The sequence below is a fragment of the Balaenoptera musculus genome, chromosome 4 (assembly GCF_009873245.2).
Source record: "Balaenoptera musculus isolate JJ_BM4_2016_0621 chromosome 4, mBalMus1.pri.v3, whole genome shotgun sequence".
Lineage (NCBI taxonomy): Eukaryota > Metazoa > Chordata > Mammalia > Artiodactyla > Balaenopteridae > Balaenoptera > Balaenoptera musculus.
In genome coordinates, this window is record NC_045788.1 from 53,687,971 (window position 1) to 53,707,380 (window position 19,410).

The window sequence follows — 19,410 nt, forward strand, 5'->3', positions numbered from 1 at the left end:
GAGGCACGCCGTACGTTCTCCCGGGGAAATTGTCCCTGGATCACGGGACCCTGGCAGTGGTGGTCTGCACAGGCTCCCGGGAGGGGAGGTGTGGATAGTGACCTATGCTTGCACACAGGCTTCTTGGTGGCTGCAGTAGCAGCCTTAGAGTCTCATGCCCATCTATGGGGTCCGCGCTGATAGACGCAGCTCGCACTAGTCTCCAGAGCTCCTTTAAGCGGCGCTCTTAATCCCCTCTCCTCGCGCACCTGGAAACAAAGAGGCAAGAAAAAGTCTCTTGCCTCTTTAGCAGCTCCAGACTTTTTCCCAGACTCCCTCCCGGCTAGCTGTGGCACACTAGCCCCCTCCAGGCTGTGTTCATGCAGCCAACCCCAGTCCTCTCCCTGAGATCCAACCTCCAAAGCCCAAGCCTCAGCTCCCAGCCCCTGCCCGTCCTGGCGGGTGAGCAGACAAGCCTCTTGGGCTGGTGAGCACTGGTCAGCACCGATCCTCTGTGCGGGAATCTCTCCACTTTGCCCTCCACACCCCCGTTGCTGTGCTCTCCTCTGTAGCTCCAGAGCTTACCCCCTCTGCCACCCATAGTCTCCGCCCACGAAGGGGCTTCCTAGTGTGTGGAAACCTTTCTTCCTTCACAGCTCCCTCCCACTGGTGCAGGTCCCGTCCCTATTCTTTTGTCTCTATTTTTTTTTTCTTTTGCCCTACCCAGGTACGTGGGGAGTTCCTTGCCTTTTGGGAGGTCTGAGGTCTTCTGCCAGCGTTCAGTAGGTGTTCTTTAGGAGTTGTTCCACATGTAGATGTATTTCTGATGTATTTGTGGGGAGGAAGGTGATCTCCACATCTCACTCTTCTGCCATCTTGAAGCTCCTCCCCTCACTGTATTTTGTCTCAAGGTATTTTTAAATTTCCTCTTTGAGTTCATCGACACTTTTTTTTTTTTTTGTAGCAGCCTATTTAGTCTCCATGTAATAGTTTTTTTCTTGTTTCTTTTTCTGTGGTTAATTTCTAGTTTCATGCTGTTGTGGTCAGAAGATGCTTGAGATAATTTCTATACTATTAAATTTGTTGAGGCTTACTTGGTGCCATAGTATGTGGTCAGTCCTAGAGAATGTTCCATGTGCACTTGAAAAGAATGTGTATTCTGGGGTTTTCTTTGCATGTAATGTCCTGAAAATATCAATTACATCTAACTGTTCTGTTGTATCATTTAGGATCTTTGTTGCCTTATTGTTTCTCTGTCTGCAACTATTATTGTATTCCTGTCAATTCCTCCCTTTATGTCTGTTAGTATTTCTTTTATGTATTTGGGTGCTCCTATATTAGGTGCTTATATATTGACAAGTGTAAAATCTTGTATTGGTGCTTTTATTATTATATAGTGTCCTTCTTTATCTTTCTTTACGGCCTTTGTTTTAAAGTCTATTTTGCCTGATGTGAGTATTGTGACCCCCACTTTCTTGTCATTTCCGTTTGCATGAAATATCTTTTTCCACCCCCTCACTTTCAATTTATGTGTCTCCTTTGCCCTAAAGTGGGTCTCTTGTAGGCATCATACAGTAGGCTCTTATTCTTTTATCCAATCTGCCACTCTGTGTCTTTTGATTGGAGCATTTAGTCCATTGACATTTAAGGTAATTATTGATAGCTATGTATCTATTGCCATTTTAAACCTTGTTTGCCCATTGATTTTATATTTCTTCTTTGTCCTTTTCTTTTCCTTTTTGTTTTTCCTTTTGTGGTTTGATGATTTTCTTTTGTATTATACTTATATTCTCTTCCTTTTGGTTTTAGCCAATCTGTTGTATGTTTTTGATTTGTGGTTGCCCTGTTTTTCAAGTATGTTAACCCCTTCCTATATCTACTTGCCTTTGACAGGTAGTCATACTGGCTCAAACACATTCTAGGAAAAAACATCTACATATTCTTACTCTCCTCCCCCACATTTTATGATTCTGATGTCCTCTTTTACATCTGCATGTTCATCTTTTTTGCTGTTCATTGTTGTCATCACTTTCACAGAAAATTTAATTTTTTTTTTAATCTGTGTACTGACATATTTAAGTGATTTATTTTCCAGTTGTAATTTTCTCTTTCCTATAGATTCTCACTTCTTTTCTATTTAGAAAAGACCTTTCAATATTTCCTTTAGGATAGGTTTAATATTGCTGTATTCTTTTAGTTTTTGCTTGTCTGAGAAACTCTTTCTCTCTCCCTCTATTCAAAATGATAATCTTGCTGGATAGACTATACTAGGTTGCAGATTTTTCCCTTTTAAGACTTTGAATATATCATACCATTCCCTTCCGGCCTGCAACATTTCTGAGGAGAAATCAGCTGACAGTCTTATGGGGGTTCCCTTGTAATTAACTCTTGGTTTTTCTCTTGCTCCCTTCAGAATCCTCTCTTTACATTTTTTTGCCATTTTTATTATAATATGTCTTGGTGTAGGTCTGTTTGGGTTTATCTTGCTTGGGATTCTCTGTGCTTCCTGTACCTGGATATCTGTTTCCTTCTTTAGGTTTGGGAAGTTTTCAACCGTAATTTCTTTAAATACATTTTCAATCCCCTTTTCTCTTTCCTCCCCTTCTGGAATCCCTATTTTGTTTGGTTGGCATGCTTTATATTATCCTATAGGTCTCTTATTTATTTATTTATTTATTTTTTAATTTGGCTTTCTGTCTTCTGTACTGATTGGGTGATTTCCATTGTTCTATCTTCCAGGTCACTTTTTTGTTCTTCTGCATTATTCATTCTGCTATTCATTGCCTTTAGCTCAGCTTTCATCTCTGCAAATGAGTTTTCTAATTTTTCTTGGTTCTTCTTTATAATTTCTAGTTCCTTTTACAATACTCTATTTTTGTCTAGGCTTTCTTAATTCCTTCAGTATTTTCATTGTCTCCTTTTTGAAATTGGTGTCTATTAAACTGAAGAGTTCTGTTTCATTTGTTCTTTCGGGGGAATGCTCTTGGTCTTTTAACTGGGCGTGGTTCCTCTGTTTCTTCATTTTACTTGTATTTCTCTTACTCTGTGAGTTTAGGAGAAACAATTATCTACTATGGTCTTGAAGGGCTATTTACATGTGGGGGCATCCCTGTGTAATTTGTGTGGGTTTAGTATATTTGCAGTGAAGGCTGTTTTTAGTATGGATGCCTGTTGCCTTTTTCCTCAGCATGTACTGGTCATTATCCCCTTGATAGGGGTGTGCAGATGTGGTGACTGGTGCCTGGTCTTGGGATTCTCAGTGGTGGTGGTTCAGGCATGCCCCTGGAGCACACGATGGGAGTGGAGGCAGCTCACAACTCCTGGTGTCTGCAAGGTTGGCAGCAGTGGCTCATGAACATTCCTGGGGTCTGAGGGGGAGGCGCAGGGGCCCACAACCACTCCTGGTGTTTGGGCAAGTGGCAGTGGCATCTCATGACAGCCCCTGGAGGCCGTGCAGGCAGTGTCCTGCCCTCTGCGAGCATGTGCACAGGGGAAAAGGCTACAATCTGTGCCCAGCTCCTCCCCTAGCGCACCCCCCAAACAATGACGACTGGTCTCTAAGCGGCCCAGGCTTCCTCCGAGTACACCCCCAGCCACAGTTGCACTAGATTCCAGCCCCCTTAGTCTGTCTCTACACAACCAACCCCAGTCCTCTCCCCAGTTCTGATTCCCTGAAGCCCAAGTTCCAGCACCCAGCCCCTGCCAGCACTGGTGGATGTGCATCAGGCTGGGGAGTGCCGGGTGGCAGCAATGACCACCTGTGCAGTTCTTCCTCTGCTCTGGCTACCACAAACCAGCTGCTACACTCTCCTCTGAGGCTCTAAAGCTCACCTTCTGTCCCGGCCGATCTCCCTGCCAGTGAGGAGGCTTCCCCTGGTGCAGAAACCTTTCCTCTTTCACACCTCCCTCCCAGGGGCTCAAGTCCTGACCCAATTCCTTTCTTTTTTTTTTCTTTTTTCCTACCCAGTTACATGGAGATTTTCTTGATCTTTCAGCAGTCTGAGGTCTTCTGTCAGCATTCTGTAGATATTCTGTTAGAACTGTTCCACATGTAGATATATTTTTGATGTATTTGTGGGAGAAGGTGAGCTTCACATCCTACTATTCCATCATCTTGTTCACTCCCTAGTTCTTTTACCCTTTCTATTACCCCTTTCCTTGTTCTTCAGAGGTTTGAGATGCCGTGCACAGAAAAGAAAAACTGCCTCCAGATTCACAGGCACTGCAAAATAAAATTGGAAATCTTTATTAAAGTGTATATGGGGAGAAGTGTGATACAGTTGTGGGGGGCCATGATTTGGGGGAAGTGATAAGAAATGTCTCTGAGAATAAAATTGTTAGTAAAGCCGTTACAGTATTTTGTGCATGCCTTTAGCAAATGAGTTGGTACTAATTTGTGTTTAGTTTATGTGCTCTGATAATGGTAACTTGTGTTTATATAGTGATTTAAATGCTTAGAAAGTAAAATGACCATTTTCCCCAAGGAAGCTACAGAACATCAGTATTAAGTACTCTGTTCAAGTCCACATTGATAATGATTAAGTAAACCAGACTCTTATGGTTTTGGATAACGAGTCCTTGGTCTTTAGATGGTCTTTAGACTCCATGTACTATGTACAACTTCAAGATAATTGTATTTACCCTCTCTGAGAGAAATCTCTATCTCCTAGTTGATGTTCTTTGGTCAAATGGACTTATTATTCATTAAAACTGAACTGTTAAGAGCCTCAATTAGTTCTCTGTTTTCTGACATTCACTGTGCCTTAAATGATGCTTTACATATTCTTAGTTTGGGGGGGGGTGTTATTGGTAGGACATATTTTAATTCAGTTTAGTTTAATATAACCTATCATTACCCTAAAATACCTTCTTTTAAATTTTTTTTCCTTTTGACTGCAACTAGTATTGATATTTAGCAAGAAAGTATAGGAAATAACATTTGTTGATGCTCATCATGCACTAAATATCTCCCTGATTTTTTAGGTGTAATTTAATATAAGAAGGTATCTCAAATAAGACATTATCTTATAATTCAACATATACTCGATAAGATATTTAGTAAATGACTACTGTATACCAGGTATTGTGCTAGGATACAGAGATAAAAAGAGAGAGAAAACATATTTGCTGATCTTATGGGGTTCTTTTCAGTCAAGGAAAGGAAAGATAAGGCTAAAAATATTGCAGATGCTATGATCCTATGATCACAGTACATAATTCACACATTCATTCAGTAAATGATTTGCCAGGCATAGTTTTATGTGCTGGGGAAATGGTAGTGAATGAAACAGACAAAAATCTCTTCCCTCACAGAGCTGACATTCTAGTAGTTATCCTAAGGATCACGAAGAGACAATCATTTGGGTCATGGAAATGGCTATGAGGAATCTTTGGAACATCAGTTATATATCAAAATGATTGTGTGAACATTGGAAGTAAAGCTACTTTTCAATCTGTAACCTCATATTCTTGAAGTAATGCATAGGGTATGCTGTGGTGGCAGGTTTCCACTATCAGGATCCTTTCTGGAACCAGCCAGTTCCTAAAACTGTCAATTTTCTCTGCCCACACCACCATGAAAGATAAATTCATTTAAAGCTAAATAAGGTAAATGGTACAATTTGTCTCACTTGGTTTAGTGGTAATGTCTTCAATTCTGTAGTGTATGTTAGATCTGAAGAGATTTTTCCTTTTTAAATGGAAGACTCTTAAGGATGTCGAACTTGCTTTTTCTGTTGTTCAGTCTTTCAATTCTAGTGTCATCCAAATGTGTCTTATCCATCTTATTCTTTCCTTGTGCAAAAAGATATTTTCTATAAGTTTTCCATATATTAAATTTGGTTAGCCACAATAAGATAAACCATATTTTCATAAAATGTCATTATTATCATTTAAGAGGCTAGATTTTCTCAATGAGCGGAAATATCGCCTCTTGCATTCTCAAGTTTTGTTCTGAAATCAAACAAGATTACTAATGAAAACATCAAAATACCAAAACCCTATGAACTCCTACAATTGATTTTATTCATTTTGTTAATTTCAGTGAACAGAGCGCTACGAAGAAGGCTCTCTTTGCAGCCCTCATAAAAACCATTTATTTCTTTACATAGTTCTCATTTTTTATTGTATTTTTTCTAAAAATGTTATTGAATCTACTTTGTTTATTCAGTAAACAGTAAACAATTATTGAGTGTCAGAACTATGCTGGGCTATAATGAAACTGACATATAAAATCATCCCCATCAAATGAAGGTGAGAGAAAATAAAGATCACTATATGAAAGGTTAGTAATTCTATGACAGACATATTTTATACCACAGTTATAATTCTAAACTAGTTTTCATTTTCTTAGCACATAACCTCTCTACAGTGCTTCTTAAACTTTAAGATGTAAGGAATAATCTGAGTAGCATGTTGAAATTGTGATTCCTGGACCCTAAAGAAATTCAGCATGTCTGGGAATCTGCATTTTCACAAAGACCAGGTGTTTTGGGAGTTGGTGACCCTTACCCTTAGACTTCATTTAAAGAAAGAGTTCCTTTGTGACATTTCCCTTTTGCCGAGACTTTCCTAAGTGAAGGTCCCATAAGGCCTCTTTTCAATCCTCCACCTGTTTATCTTAATGCCATGCTCTCAGGATTTCCAGCTGAGATTTACCAGGTCCATGTGCATCTCATTACCTTGACTTGAAGTAATCCTCCCTAGTGCAGTGCTGACCTTGTTGGAGTCAGTTGTACCTAGTCTGAGAATGACACCACTGACTGTTGCCTCATCCAAAGACTGCATCTAATGGTGCAGCTATCTGGAAGAAGATGATGATGGAAGACCCCCTCGTGATATGATTAAAGAATGCTTTTTAAACAAGGTATTAAGTTTAAACACCAGCTAGGAACTGCCTACCTGTAGGGGAGTACTTTACAAATATTAATCATTTAACTCTCATTAACAAAGTTATAAAGCAGGTGCTATTATTATGTTCATTTCACAGATAAGGACACTAAGGCTCAGTAACTTGCCCAACATCACACAGCTACTAAGTGGTAGAGCAGGGATTTGAACTCAAGTCATCTGGCTCCAGGATCTGGTGGCTGTAATTACTATAAAATGCAACCTTTCCCTTAGTCAAAAGAACATCCTGTGATCCTTTTGCTACCACCATTCATATCAGAATGACTTCCAGTAAGTTACATAACAAAAGGAAAAAAAACAACAAACAAAAATCATCTCAAAAGGAAAACAAAACAATACAAACATTACATAAGATAGTTTTTAGTGTATTTTCAAATCAAAGGTGTATTTCAACTTCAAATTACAGGAACACTCCAGCAAAGTAAAAAGAGCTCAGTAGACACATAACAATATAGGGTAACATATCTCATGTTCTCAGAAGGGAAGATAACAATTCATTTTACAATTTTTTTTCTAAATACAGGATACTCCATTAAGAGCATGAATTTTTGAGTCAGAAAGATAAGGCTTCTAATTCTTACCTGTCATTTACTTGCTTGATGATCTGTGGCAGTTTGCTTACCTTAATTAATTCTCAGCTTCTATGAAATGGACATGCCCATACAGGGTTGGGTGAATATTAAATAAGATAATTATGTGAACGGCTTGACAGTGCCGGGAACATTGCAGTCTCTCAACAATCAGTTCCTATTTACTGGTATTATTATTATTAGCAGTAATCAGTAGTAGTAGTAATAAATTTAATACTTTTAGTAGAATATATTTAGCCAGAATATTTTTGGTGGAAGGATTATAAAAGTAGAATTGATGGTGAATCTTCCTTTTGACATCATGATTATAAAATGTTTACTTTGTGCCCTTGATATTCTCTCTTCTGAGACTGGCCCATTTATCTTTACCAGGTGATCAACCCAACACACCTCAACTGCTAGCCCTGGCCTCACGCCTGCGGGAGAGCGCTGAACTCTTTCAATCAGATGAGATGCGTCCTGCTAATGACCCCAAGGAAAGAGCTCCCATCCGTGTGCGGATGCTGAATGAGGTTCTCCAAGACATGGAGAAGAGCTTCCTGGTGCAGCGTGCACCCCCGGGGTTTTACAGGTAGGACGTGTGCTCAAAATTTGTATTTTTATGCCTCTCAATGAAATATTTGTGTTTAACGTTCAGAATATGTACCTTCTGTGAACATAACACTATTTTTTTAATGTGAAGAAATTATTATATCTACAATTTTTTTAAACAAATTTATTTATTTTTGGTGGCGTTGGGTCTTTGTTGCTGCACGCAGGCTTTCTCTAGTTGCGGCGAGCGGGGGCTACTCTTCATTGTGGTGTGCGGGCTTCTCCTTGCTTTGGCCTCTCGTTGTGGAGCATGGGGTCTAGGAGCGTGGGCTTCAGTAGTTGTGGCATGCGGGCTCTAGAGCACAGGCTCAGTAGCTGTGGTGCACAGGCTTAGTTGCTCCACGGCATGTGGGATCTTCCTGGACCAGGTCCCGAACCTGTGTCCCCTGCATTGGCAGGTGAATTCTTAACCACTGCGCCACCAGGGAAGTCCTATATCTACAATTTGAGGAGCATTCTCCTCCCCCAAAGCAAAGTTCAACTGCATAAATAGAGAATAAAGAAAACTTTATTTTTCTTTATACCTGTAAATATTGATATTATCTGTAGATATAATTTATATCTATATGATAATGGTTTAGCAGTATCATATAAAAAATGACTAGGATTTTTTTTTACAATTAAAGTCAATATGAATCAAAGGTGTCATAGCTACTGAAAAACCAAATGGATTTATAGGTTGTACTGTGAGAAATACACTTTCTTGAATGAATCAGGAGATAAGTCTATATTATTCTGTCCTAGTAAGTCCACTTCTAGAGCATTGTGTTTAATTCTAGAAACTACATTTTAAGAGGGAGTTAAGTATGTTTAATATTCAAGGAGAGTGGAATTTACAGGAATCTTGAAACAACCAGGGGATTAGACATATTTGGTTAGAGGGTCACAATAGAGTGACTTCTGGAAACATTTTAACAATTTATCATATTTTAATAAAACAATTTTCACATAGAAGAGGGATTCAATTTAGGCTCTTAGACTAAGGATGATACAAATATGTACTTGTTTTTGAGGTTCTGGAAATAGTAGAAATTAAACAAAGAGGGAAAATGGAGTTTAAAAGATAACATGTTTTAAATGTTTTGGTTTTTTTTTTAATAAGTAACATTTATTGACCACTAAATATGTCTCGGGCACTATGTTAAAGACTCTCCACGCATTAATTAATTTAATCCCAGCAAAACAGCCAATGGATTGGGTACTCTTAGTGTCCCCATCTTATAGATGGAAAAACTTGTATCAGAAAGGCTAAAGGACTGGCCAAAATAATAGAGCAGACTTCAGAGAATGTCCTGTCTCTCACTTTACTAAAAATGTTTTTTCTGTTTCTTTTTAAAAGATTTTTATTTTATGTTGGAGTATAGTTGATTAACAATGTTGTGTTAGTTTCAGGTGTACAGCAAAGTGATTCAGTTATACATATACATGTATCTATTCTTTTTCAAGTTCTTTACCAATTTAGGTTATTACAGAGTATTGAGCAGCATTCCCTGTGCTATACATTATGTCCTTGTTGGTTATCTATTTTAAATGTAGCAGTGTGTACATGTCAGTCCAAAACAACCATCTATCCCTCCCCCTGACCCTTCACCCAAGCAACCATAAGTTTGTTCTCTAAGTCTGTTTGTTTTGTAAATAAGTACATTTGTATCATTTTTTTAGATTCTGTACATAAGCGATATCATATGATATTTGTCTTTCTCTGTCATATTTCACTTAGTATGATAATCTCCAGGTTCATCCATGTTGCTCCAAATGTCGTTATTTCATTCTCTTTAATGGACGAGTAATATTCCATTGTATATATGTACCACATCTTCTTTATCCATTCCTCTGTCAATGGACATTTAAGTTGCTTCCATGTCTTGGCTATTGTAAACAGTGATGCAATGAACATGGGGTGCATGTATCCTTTCAAACCATAGTTTTCTTCAGATATATACTCAGCAGTTGGATTGTTGGATTGAATGCTGGTTCTGTTTTTAGTTTCTTAAGGAACCTCCATACTGTTCTCTATAGTGGCTGTACCAAATTACATTTCTACCAACAGCGTAGGAGTGTTCCCTTTTCTCCACACCCACTCCAGCATTTACTGTATGTAGACTTTTTGATGATGGCCATTCTGACTGATGTGAGGTGATATATCATTGTTGTTTTGTTTTGCATTTCTCAAATAATTAGTGGTGTTGAGCATCTTTTCACATGCCTCTTGCCCGCCTGAATGTCTTCTTTGGAGAAATGTCTATTTGGGTCTTCTGCCCATTTTTTTATTGGGTTCTTTGTTTTTATGATATTGAGCTGCATGAGCTGTTTGTAAATTTTGGAGATTAATCCCTTATCAGTTGCATCATCTGCAAATATTTTCTCCCTTTCTGTGGGTTGTCTTTTGTTTTATTTATGGTTTCCCTTGCTGTGCAAAAACTTTTGAGTTTAAATAGGTCCCACTTGTTTATTTTTTTGTTTCCATTACTCTGGAAGACAGATAGAAAAAAGATACTGGTATGATTTATGTCAGAGAGTGTTCTATGTTTTCCTCTAAGAGTTTTATAGTATACGGTCTTATATTTAGGTCTTTAAACCATTTTGAGTTTATTTTTGTGTATGGTGTTATAGAATATTCTAATTTTTTTTTTTTTTTTACATTTAGCTGTCCAGTTCCCCAAGCACCATTTATTAAAGAAATTGTTGTTTCTCCATTGTATAGTCTTCCTCATTTGTCATAGATTGATTGACCATAGATCCTGGGTTTATTTCTGGGATTTCAATCTTATTCCATTAATCTATATTTCTGTTTTGGTGCCAGTACCATACTATTTTGATGACTGTAGCTTTGTAGTATAGTCTGAAGACAGGGAGCATGATTACTCTTGCTCCATTTTTCTTTCTCAAGATTGCTTTGGCTATTCGGGATCATTTGTGTCTCCATACAAATTTTAAGATTTTCTTGTTCTAGTTCTGTGAAAAATGTCATTGGTAATTTGATAGGGATTGCATTGAATCTGTAGATTGCCTTGGGTAGTATAGTCATTTTGACAATATTGATTCTTCCAGTCCAAGAACATAGTATATCTTTCCTTCTGTTTGTGGCATCTTTGATTTCTTTCATTAGTGTTTTATAGTTTTTGGAGTATAGGTATTTTGCCTCTTCAGGTAGGTTTATTCCTAGGTATTTTATTCTTTTGGATGTGATGGTAAAGGGGATTGTTTCTTTAATTTCTCCTTCTGATCTTTTGTTCTTAGTGTATAGGAATGCAAGAGATTTCTGTGTATTTATTTTGCCTCCAGCAACTTTATCGAATTCATTGATGAGTTCTAGCAGTTTTCTGGTAGCATCTTTAGAATTGTCTCTATATAATATCATGTCAACTGCAAAAAGTGACAGTTTTACTTCTTCTTTTCCAGTTTGGATTCCCTTTATTTCTTTTTCTTCTCTGATTGCCGTGGCTAGGGCTTCTAAAACTATATTGAACAAAAGTTGCAAGAGTGGACATCCTTGTCTTGTTCCTGATCTTAGAGTGAATGCTTTCAACTTTTCAATATTTACTATGATGTTGGCTGTAGGTTTGTCATACATGGCCTTTATTATGTTGAGGTAGGTTCCCTCTATGCCCACCTTCTGGAGAGTTTTTATCATAAATGGGTGTTCGATTTTGTCAAAAGTTTTTTCTGCATCTACTGAGATGATCATATTGTTTTTATTCTTCCATTTGTTGATGTGGTGTATCACACTGATTGATTTGCAGATATTGCAAAAGGCTTGCATCCCTGGAATAAATCCCACTTGATCATGGATTGTGATCCTTCTAATGTATTGTTGGATTCAGTTTGCTAGTATTTTGTTGGGGATTTTTGTGTCTATGTTCATCAGTGATATTGGTTTGTAATTGTCTTTTTTTGTGGTATCTTTGTCTGGTTTTGATATCAGGGTGATGGTGGCCTTGTAGAATGAGTTTGGGAGCATTCCTTCCTCTATGATTCTTTTGAACAGTTTCAGGAAGATAGATGTTAACTCTTCTCTGAATGTTTGATAAAATTTGCCTGTGGAGCCATCTGGTCCTGGACTTTTGTTTGCTGGGAGTTTTTTAATCACAGTTTCAATTTCATTACTTGTGATTGGTCTGTTCATATTTTCTATTTCTTCCTGGTTCAGTCTTGGGAGATTGTACCATTCTAGGAATTTGTCCATTTCTTCCAGGTTGTCCATTTTATTGGCATAGAGTTGCATGTGGTAGTCTCTCATGAGCCTTTGTATTTCTATGCTGTCTGTTGTAACTTCTTGTTCATTTCTAACTTTATTGATTTGAATCCTCTCCCTTTTTTTCTTGATGAGTCTGGCTAAAAGTTTATCGATTTTGTTTATCTCTTCAAAGAACCAGCTTTTAGTTTCATTGATCTTTTCTATTGCTTTCTTTGTCACTACTGCATTTATTTCTGCTCTGACCTTTATGATTTCTTTCCTTCTACTAACTTTGGGTTTTGTTTGGTCTTCTTTTCTAGTTGCTTTAGGTGTAAAGTTAGTTCAGTGGTTTATTTGAGATTTTTCTTATTTCCTGAGGTAAGATTGTATTGCTATAAACTTCCCTCTTAGAACTGCTTTTGCTGCAACCCTTAGGTTTTGGATCATCATGCTTTCATTTTCATTTGTCTCTAGGTATTTTTTGATTTCCTCTTTGATTTCTTCAGTGATCCATTGGTTGTTTAATAGCATATTGTTTAGCCTCCACATGTTTGTGGTTTTTACACGTTTTTTCTGGTACTTGCTTTCTAATCTCATAGTTTTGTGGTCAGAAAAGATGCTTTATATGATTTAATTTTCTTAAATTTACTCAGGCTCACTTTGTGGGCCAGCTCTTGATCAGTGCTGGAGAATGTTCCATGTACATTTGAGAAGAATGTGTATTCTGCTGCTTCTGGATGGAATGCTCTATAAATATCAATTAACTCCAATTGGTATAATGTGTCATTCAATGCCTGTGTTTCCTTATTGATTTTCTGTCTGGATGATCTGTCCACTGATGAAAGTGGGGTATTAAAGTCCATTATTGTGTTACTGTCAATTTCTCCTTTTATGGCTCTTAGTGTTTTCCTTACATATTGATGGGCTCCAATGTTGTGTGCATATATATTTACAATTGTTATATCTTTTTCTTGGATTGATTCCTTGATCGTTATGTAGTGTCCTAGTGTCCTTTTTTGTGTCTTGTAACAGTTTATTTTAAAGCCTGTTTTTTCTGATATGAGCATTGCTATTCCAGCTCTCTTTTGATTTCTATTTGCACTGAATAACTTTTTACATCACCTCACTTTCAGTCTGTATGTGTCCCTAGATCTCAAGTGGGTCTCTTATAGACAGCATATATATGGGTCTTATTTTTGTATCCATTCAGATAGTCTATGTCTTTGGGTTGGGGCATTTGATCTGTTTATGTTTAAGGTAATTATTGATATGTATGTTCTTACTGCCATTTTGTTAATTGTTTTGGATATGATTTTGTAGGTGATTTTGTTGTTTTCTCTTGTGATTTGATGCCTAACTTTAGTGTTGTGTTTGGATTCCTTTTTCTTTTGTGTGTGTGTATCTATTGTAGATTTTTGGTTTGCAGTTACCAGAAGGTTTTGATATAGAAGTCTATATATAACAGGATTGTTTTAAGTTGCTGTTCTTTTAATTTCAAATGCATTTTCAATGTCCTGCATTTGTGCTCTCCTCTTCACACAATTGCTTGTTTTGATATATATGTGTGTAGATGATTTCCTACCTTTACTGTATTTTTGCCTTTACTGGTGAGCTTTTTTCCATTTGTAATTTTCTGTTTCTAGTTATGGCCTTTTCTTGTCTGCCTAGAGAAATTCCTTTAGCATTTGTTGCAAAGCTTGTCTGTTGGTGCTGAATTCTCCTAGCTCTTGCTTATCTGTTAATCTTTTGATTTTGCTGTCAAAACTGAATGAGTGCCTTGCTGGGTAGAGTATTCTTGGTTGTAGCTTCTTCCCTTTCATTACTTTAAATATATCATGGCACTCCCTCTTGCCTGCAGAGTTTCTGCTGAGAAATCTGCTGATAATCTTATGGGAATTCACTTGTATGTTATTTGTTGTTTTCCCTTGTTGCTTTTAATATTTTTTCTTTGTCTTTAAATTTTGTCAGTTTGATTACTATGTGTCTTGGCATGTTCCTCCTTGGGTTTATCCTGCCTGGGACTCCCTGTGCTTCCTGGACTTGGGTGACTGTTTTCTTTCCCATGTTAGGGACGTTTTTAACTATTACCTCTTCAAGTATTTTCTCAGGTCCTTTCTCTCTCTCTTCTCCTTCTGGGACCTCTATAATGCGAATGTTCGTGCATTTAATGTCATCCCAGAGGTCTTTTAGGAGGTTTTCATTTCTTTTCATTCTTTTTTCTTTATTCTGTTCTGAGGCAGTGATTTCCACCATTCTGTCTTCCAGCTCACTTATCCATTCTTCTGCCTTAGTTATTCTGCTATTGATTCCTTCCAGTGTATTTTTCATTTCAATTATTGTATTGCTCATCTCTGTTTGTTATTTAGTTCTTCTAGGTCTTTGTTAAACATTTCTTGTATCTTCTTGATCCGTGCCTCCATTCTTTTTTTGAGATCTTGGATCATCTTTACTATCATTACACTAAATTCTTTTTGGGTAGAGTGCCTATCTCCACTTCACTTCATTGTTCTTCTGGGGTTTTGTCTTGTTGCTTTATCTGGGACATGTTTCTCTGCCATCTCATTTTGTCTAACTTTCTGTGTGATTGTGGTTTCTGTTCCACAGGCTGCCAGGTTGTAGTTGTTGCTTCTGCTGTGTGCCCCCTGGTGGATGAGGCTGTCTAAGAGGCTTGTGCAGGCTTCCTGCTTGGAGGGAATGGTTCCTGCTCACTGGTGGTTGTAGCTGGTTCTTTTCCCTCATGGCCAGGGCCGTGTCAAGGGGCATGTTTAGCAGGCAGCTGTTTGTTTGCTCAGGAAGACTTTAAGCAACCTGTCTGCTGATGAGTGGGGCTGTTTTCCTGCCCTGTTGGTAGTTTGGCCTGAGGTGTCCTAGCACTGGAGCTTACAGGCTGTTGTGTGGGACCAAGTCTTGGTGAGAAAATGGAGGCTTCCAAAAGGGCTCACGCCAATGTGTACTACCCAGAACTGCCGCTGCCAATGTCCTTGTCCCCGCGGTAAACCACAGCTGCCCCCAACATCCACAGGAGACCCTCTAGTACTAGCAGGTAGGTCTGACCCAGGCTCTTATGTGGTCACTGTTTTTTTTCCCCTGGATCTGGGTATGCACAGGACCCTGCATGCACCCTCCAAGAGTCGAGTTTCTGTTTCTCCCAGTCCTATGGAATTCCTGTGATCAAACCCTGCTGGCCTTCAAAGCCAGATTCTCTGGAGGTTCCTCCTCCCATTGTCAGACCCCCAGGCTGAGAAGCCTGACATGGGGCTCAGAACTTTCACTCCTGTGGTAGAACTTCTTTGATATATTTATTTCCAGTTTGCAGGTCATCCACCTGGGGGTTATGGGATTTGATTTTAATGTGATTGAACCCCTCCTACCATCTTGTTGTGACGTCTTCTTTGTATTTGGATGTTCAGTATCTTTTTTGGTAGGTTCCAGTGGTTTTTTTCAATGGTTGTTCACCAGTTAGTGGTGATTTTGGTGTTTCCTTGAGAAGAGGTGAGCTCATGTCCTTCTACTCTATCTTGTTTGGATCACCTGTTTTAAATGTTTTATTTGATTTTTGTATAAAGCACGAAAGATAAAAACACACACCTCTTTGTGTAACAGATGCACATATAATGTATGTGTATAACATTCAATAGAAACACGTGTGTGTGTATATATGTATATATTTTTTGGATATATGTATGTGTACACACACACAGTAGGCATATATATATTATTTATATATATATGTCTAGTTCAGGGTTTATCATGGGAAAAGGTGGGAGACAAAGAGGTGTTGGAGAAAGAGTAAGGTAAGAAAACTATTTGGCCCAGAACTCTCTTCATAAAAGTACTTTTGCACCACATCAGCTGTATGTATAATATATATATACACACACACACAAATAACACCCTGGACTACACATATCGTGTATGACCAAAGCTACAACTAAGACTAAAGAATTGAAACATAGGAATACAAATCTTAATTACATATGAGAAAAATTTCTATCAAGTTGTGTTCTTAAAAAAAAAAAAAATGGTACTGATGAACCTAGTTTCAGGGCAGGAATAAAGGGGTAGACATAGAAAACGGACTTGAGGACATGGGGGGGTGTGAAGCTGGGGTGAAGTGAAAGTAGCATCAACATATATACACTACGGAACGTAAAATAGTTGGCTGGTGGGAAGCAGTAGCATAGCACAGGGAAATCAGCTCAGTGCTTTGTGATGACCTAGAGGGGTGGGATAGGGAAGATGGGAGGGAGGCTCAAGAGGGAGGGGATATAGGGACATGTGTATGCATATGGCTGATTTGCTTTGTTGTGCAACAGAAACTAACACAGTATTGTGAAGCAATTATACTCCAATAAATACCTACTAAAAACAAACAAACAAACAAAAAAACAGTATGATGCTTTTATAGAGTGGTGAACTCATTACCACTGTAGGTATTAAAACAGGCTAAGCAGCCCTAAGCACCTCAATATTTGGGGTACATGAGGTTTAAGATGACTTTTAGTACCAAAATTCTGTGATCTGACAAATCACTTGATCTCTCTACACTTTAATTTCTGCATCTATAAAATGAGATGATGGAATGAGACCCTTTTGTAATAAAAAACCTTTTCTGACTTCTGATATTTGAGGATTTTCCTTCATGATTGATTTTAATCTCAAGTTCACATTTAAAATCTTTATTTTGTATCATCTTTTTAACATTATGACTCTGTATTATAAGACTTTGGAAAACATTTATTTATCACAGCAGACGCTTTTAAGGCACTTTGTAAGCCCCAGGTACTCTTGTAAGCACCAGAGAAAGGAGTCACCGCAAGTTAAAAACATCTGCCCTGATGAGGTTATATTCCAGCTGGGGGGGGGAATGGGGAAACAGAATGAACAAGGTAATTTAGTAAAATATAGTGTATGGTAGGTGTAATGACTGCTAAAGAGAAAAATTAAACTACATTATTAACTCCAGCATTATCAAAAAGTCTTTATCAAAGTAGATAAATTATATCTTTTAGAATATATTATGTAAGTTATATTTCGTTCACTTTTAGTTTATAAAAAATTCAGATATTAGTATCCTATATTAAGGACATAGTTTTATATATTATGAAATATATAAAACTTTCTCCCTTTGCCCTTTTTGGCACTTGCACTAAATCCAGGAGACCTCTGTGGTCTGAGTTATGTGTATAGTAAACTTTATTATCCCTTCAACAATTTACTTTATCAGGCATTTGGAGTAGAAAAGAAAATATTTGTTTTCCTCTGAGTTAACAATGATTAAGCAAGTGATATTTTCTCCTGTTAATAATATGATTACAGCATACCTTGTATTCCAGTGTGCAAGGCCCAAAATGTTGATTATGATAATGTTCTAACTCATATAACAAACTTTGTAGTTGAAAGCTTATGATTCAATATTTTGGCATTATTTTAAACTATTACTCTAATTATTGAAAAAATACATGTTTGCATTCTTCTCCTTGGCTCTATTTTCACATATATGCCAACAGTACAGATAGATTAAATACTTCATTCTGATTTTTCTAACTGACCTTTATTCCAAGATTGTCATGAATTTTTACTTTATTTCTGAAATATATAACAAATCATCCTACTTTATTTTTTTTCTTGGTAGAGAATTCACATTTCTAATTATTATTGAAACAAAAATTTCAAAATTGCAGTAGACTTTCTATTCTCAATTCTTGGAAGCTCTTCCTTTATGGGAGAGGAAAAAAGATGAGTATGACAGGATGATATAGACTTTAGGAAGATGGAAAAATTGATTATTTATAATGACAACTATTTGGAGAAAAGATAAAATTGTTAATTACATTGTACAAAAGAACATTTGGTGAACAGTGTTCTTTTTTTTTTTAAGTTTGTTAAGGAACCTTTAAAGATGTTATCCATGTAAGAGTCTCACTCTTCAAACCAATGGTGTCATGACAATTCTCATCAAATATACAAGAAGGAAGTCAAATGTGATTTGCTTTTTAAGAAAACTGTTGACAGAAGTTCACTGTATAAAGCTAAATGTTGCATTTGGAATTTGGATCATGTCTCAGAGGAGACATTAAAACAAAAAGGAGTGTCACTAAACACTGAAATATCTTATTTTTGGAATATGTGAAAGAATTTTCCCCATTATTTGGCATCAGAAAATTCAAAGATTTCAAGTCCTATATTACATCTAAAACTGACTGACTCTCATGCTCATAAATAAATCCTCATTGAACACTGCTCTGTGCCAGCATACTGATGAAAACTGGCAATATAAGATCCCTACCTTCAAGGAATTTAGCCTAACTCAAGAGATAAAATATATAAATAATAATTCAAATAAATTTCCAGAACACTTACTTATGCAAAGTGCCCAATGAATGCTACAGGTAAGAAGTGCTATTGGGATTCAGTGAACAGAGAAATTATTACCTTGTGGCATTCAAAAAAGAATTTATAGGAAAAGGGAGAAATTTATCTGGGTTTGAGGGAATGGTAGGATGCCCAGTAAATTAGGGAGTGCTATATAGACTGAATGTTTGTGTCCTCCCAAAATTCGTATGTTGAGATCTAATGATGATATTTGGAGATGGGACCTTTGGGAGATAATTAGGTCATGAGGGCAGAACCCTCATTAATGGGATTAGCATTCTTCTTATAAAAGAGACTCCTGAGAGCTCCCTCATCCCTACTGCCATGTGAGGACAGAGCCATCTATAGACCATGAAGCAAGCCTTCACCAGACACAGAATCTGCCTGCACCTTGATCTTGGACTTCCCAGCCTCTAGAACTGTGAGAAATAAATTTGTGTTGTTTATAAGTCACTCAGTCTATCGTATTCCGTCGTAGCAGCCCAAACTGACTAAGGCAGGGAGCATTACCAGGGGAGGACAGTGTGAAGAGAGACACAAAGTAGAGGTTGTGTATGGTGTGCTGAGGAGTGAAGCACAGGAAGTGGAGTTGTTTGAATGGTTATTTAGTTAATGATTATGGAGAGGTAGGAAGGAATCAAGTTAGTTACAGAGTCCCATGAGTGCTCTGTTGAGAGGTTTGGAATTTAGTTATTATTTTTTACACAAAAGAAGCCATGAAAAAATTTGTGTTAGATTTACCTGGTGCTCCAGATAGGGTGCCCTGGAGTTGGGAAGTCAGGGAGACTA

At 37.5% G+C, this 19,410-nt stretch overlaps 1 protein-coding gene across 3 annotated transcripts in view; it reads left to right on the forward strand.

The window, feature by feature from the left end:
- NAALADL2 (N-acetylated alpha-linked acidic dipeptidase like 2) overlaps nt 1-19,410 on the forward strand; it is a 1,542,421-nt gene that overhangs the window by 1,468,573 nt on the left and 54,438 nt on the right. For all 3 annotated transcript variants that reach the window (XM_036850518.1, XM_036850517.1, XM_036850516.1), the window contains one exon: nt 7,851-8,049. In XM_036850518.1, coding sequence (XP_036706413.1) covers nt 7,851-8,049 — 199 coding nt within the window. The remainder of the gene's footprint in view (nt 1-7,850; nt 8,050-19,410) is intronic.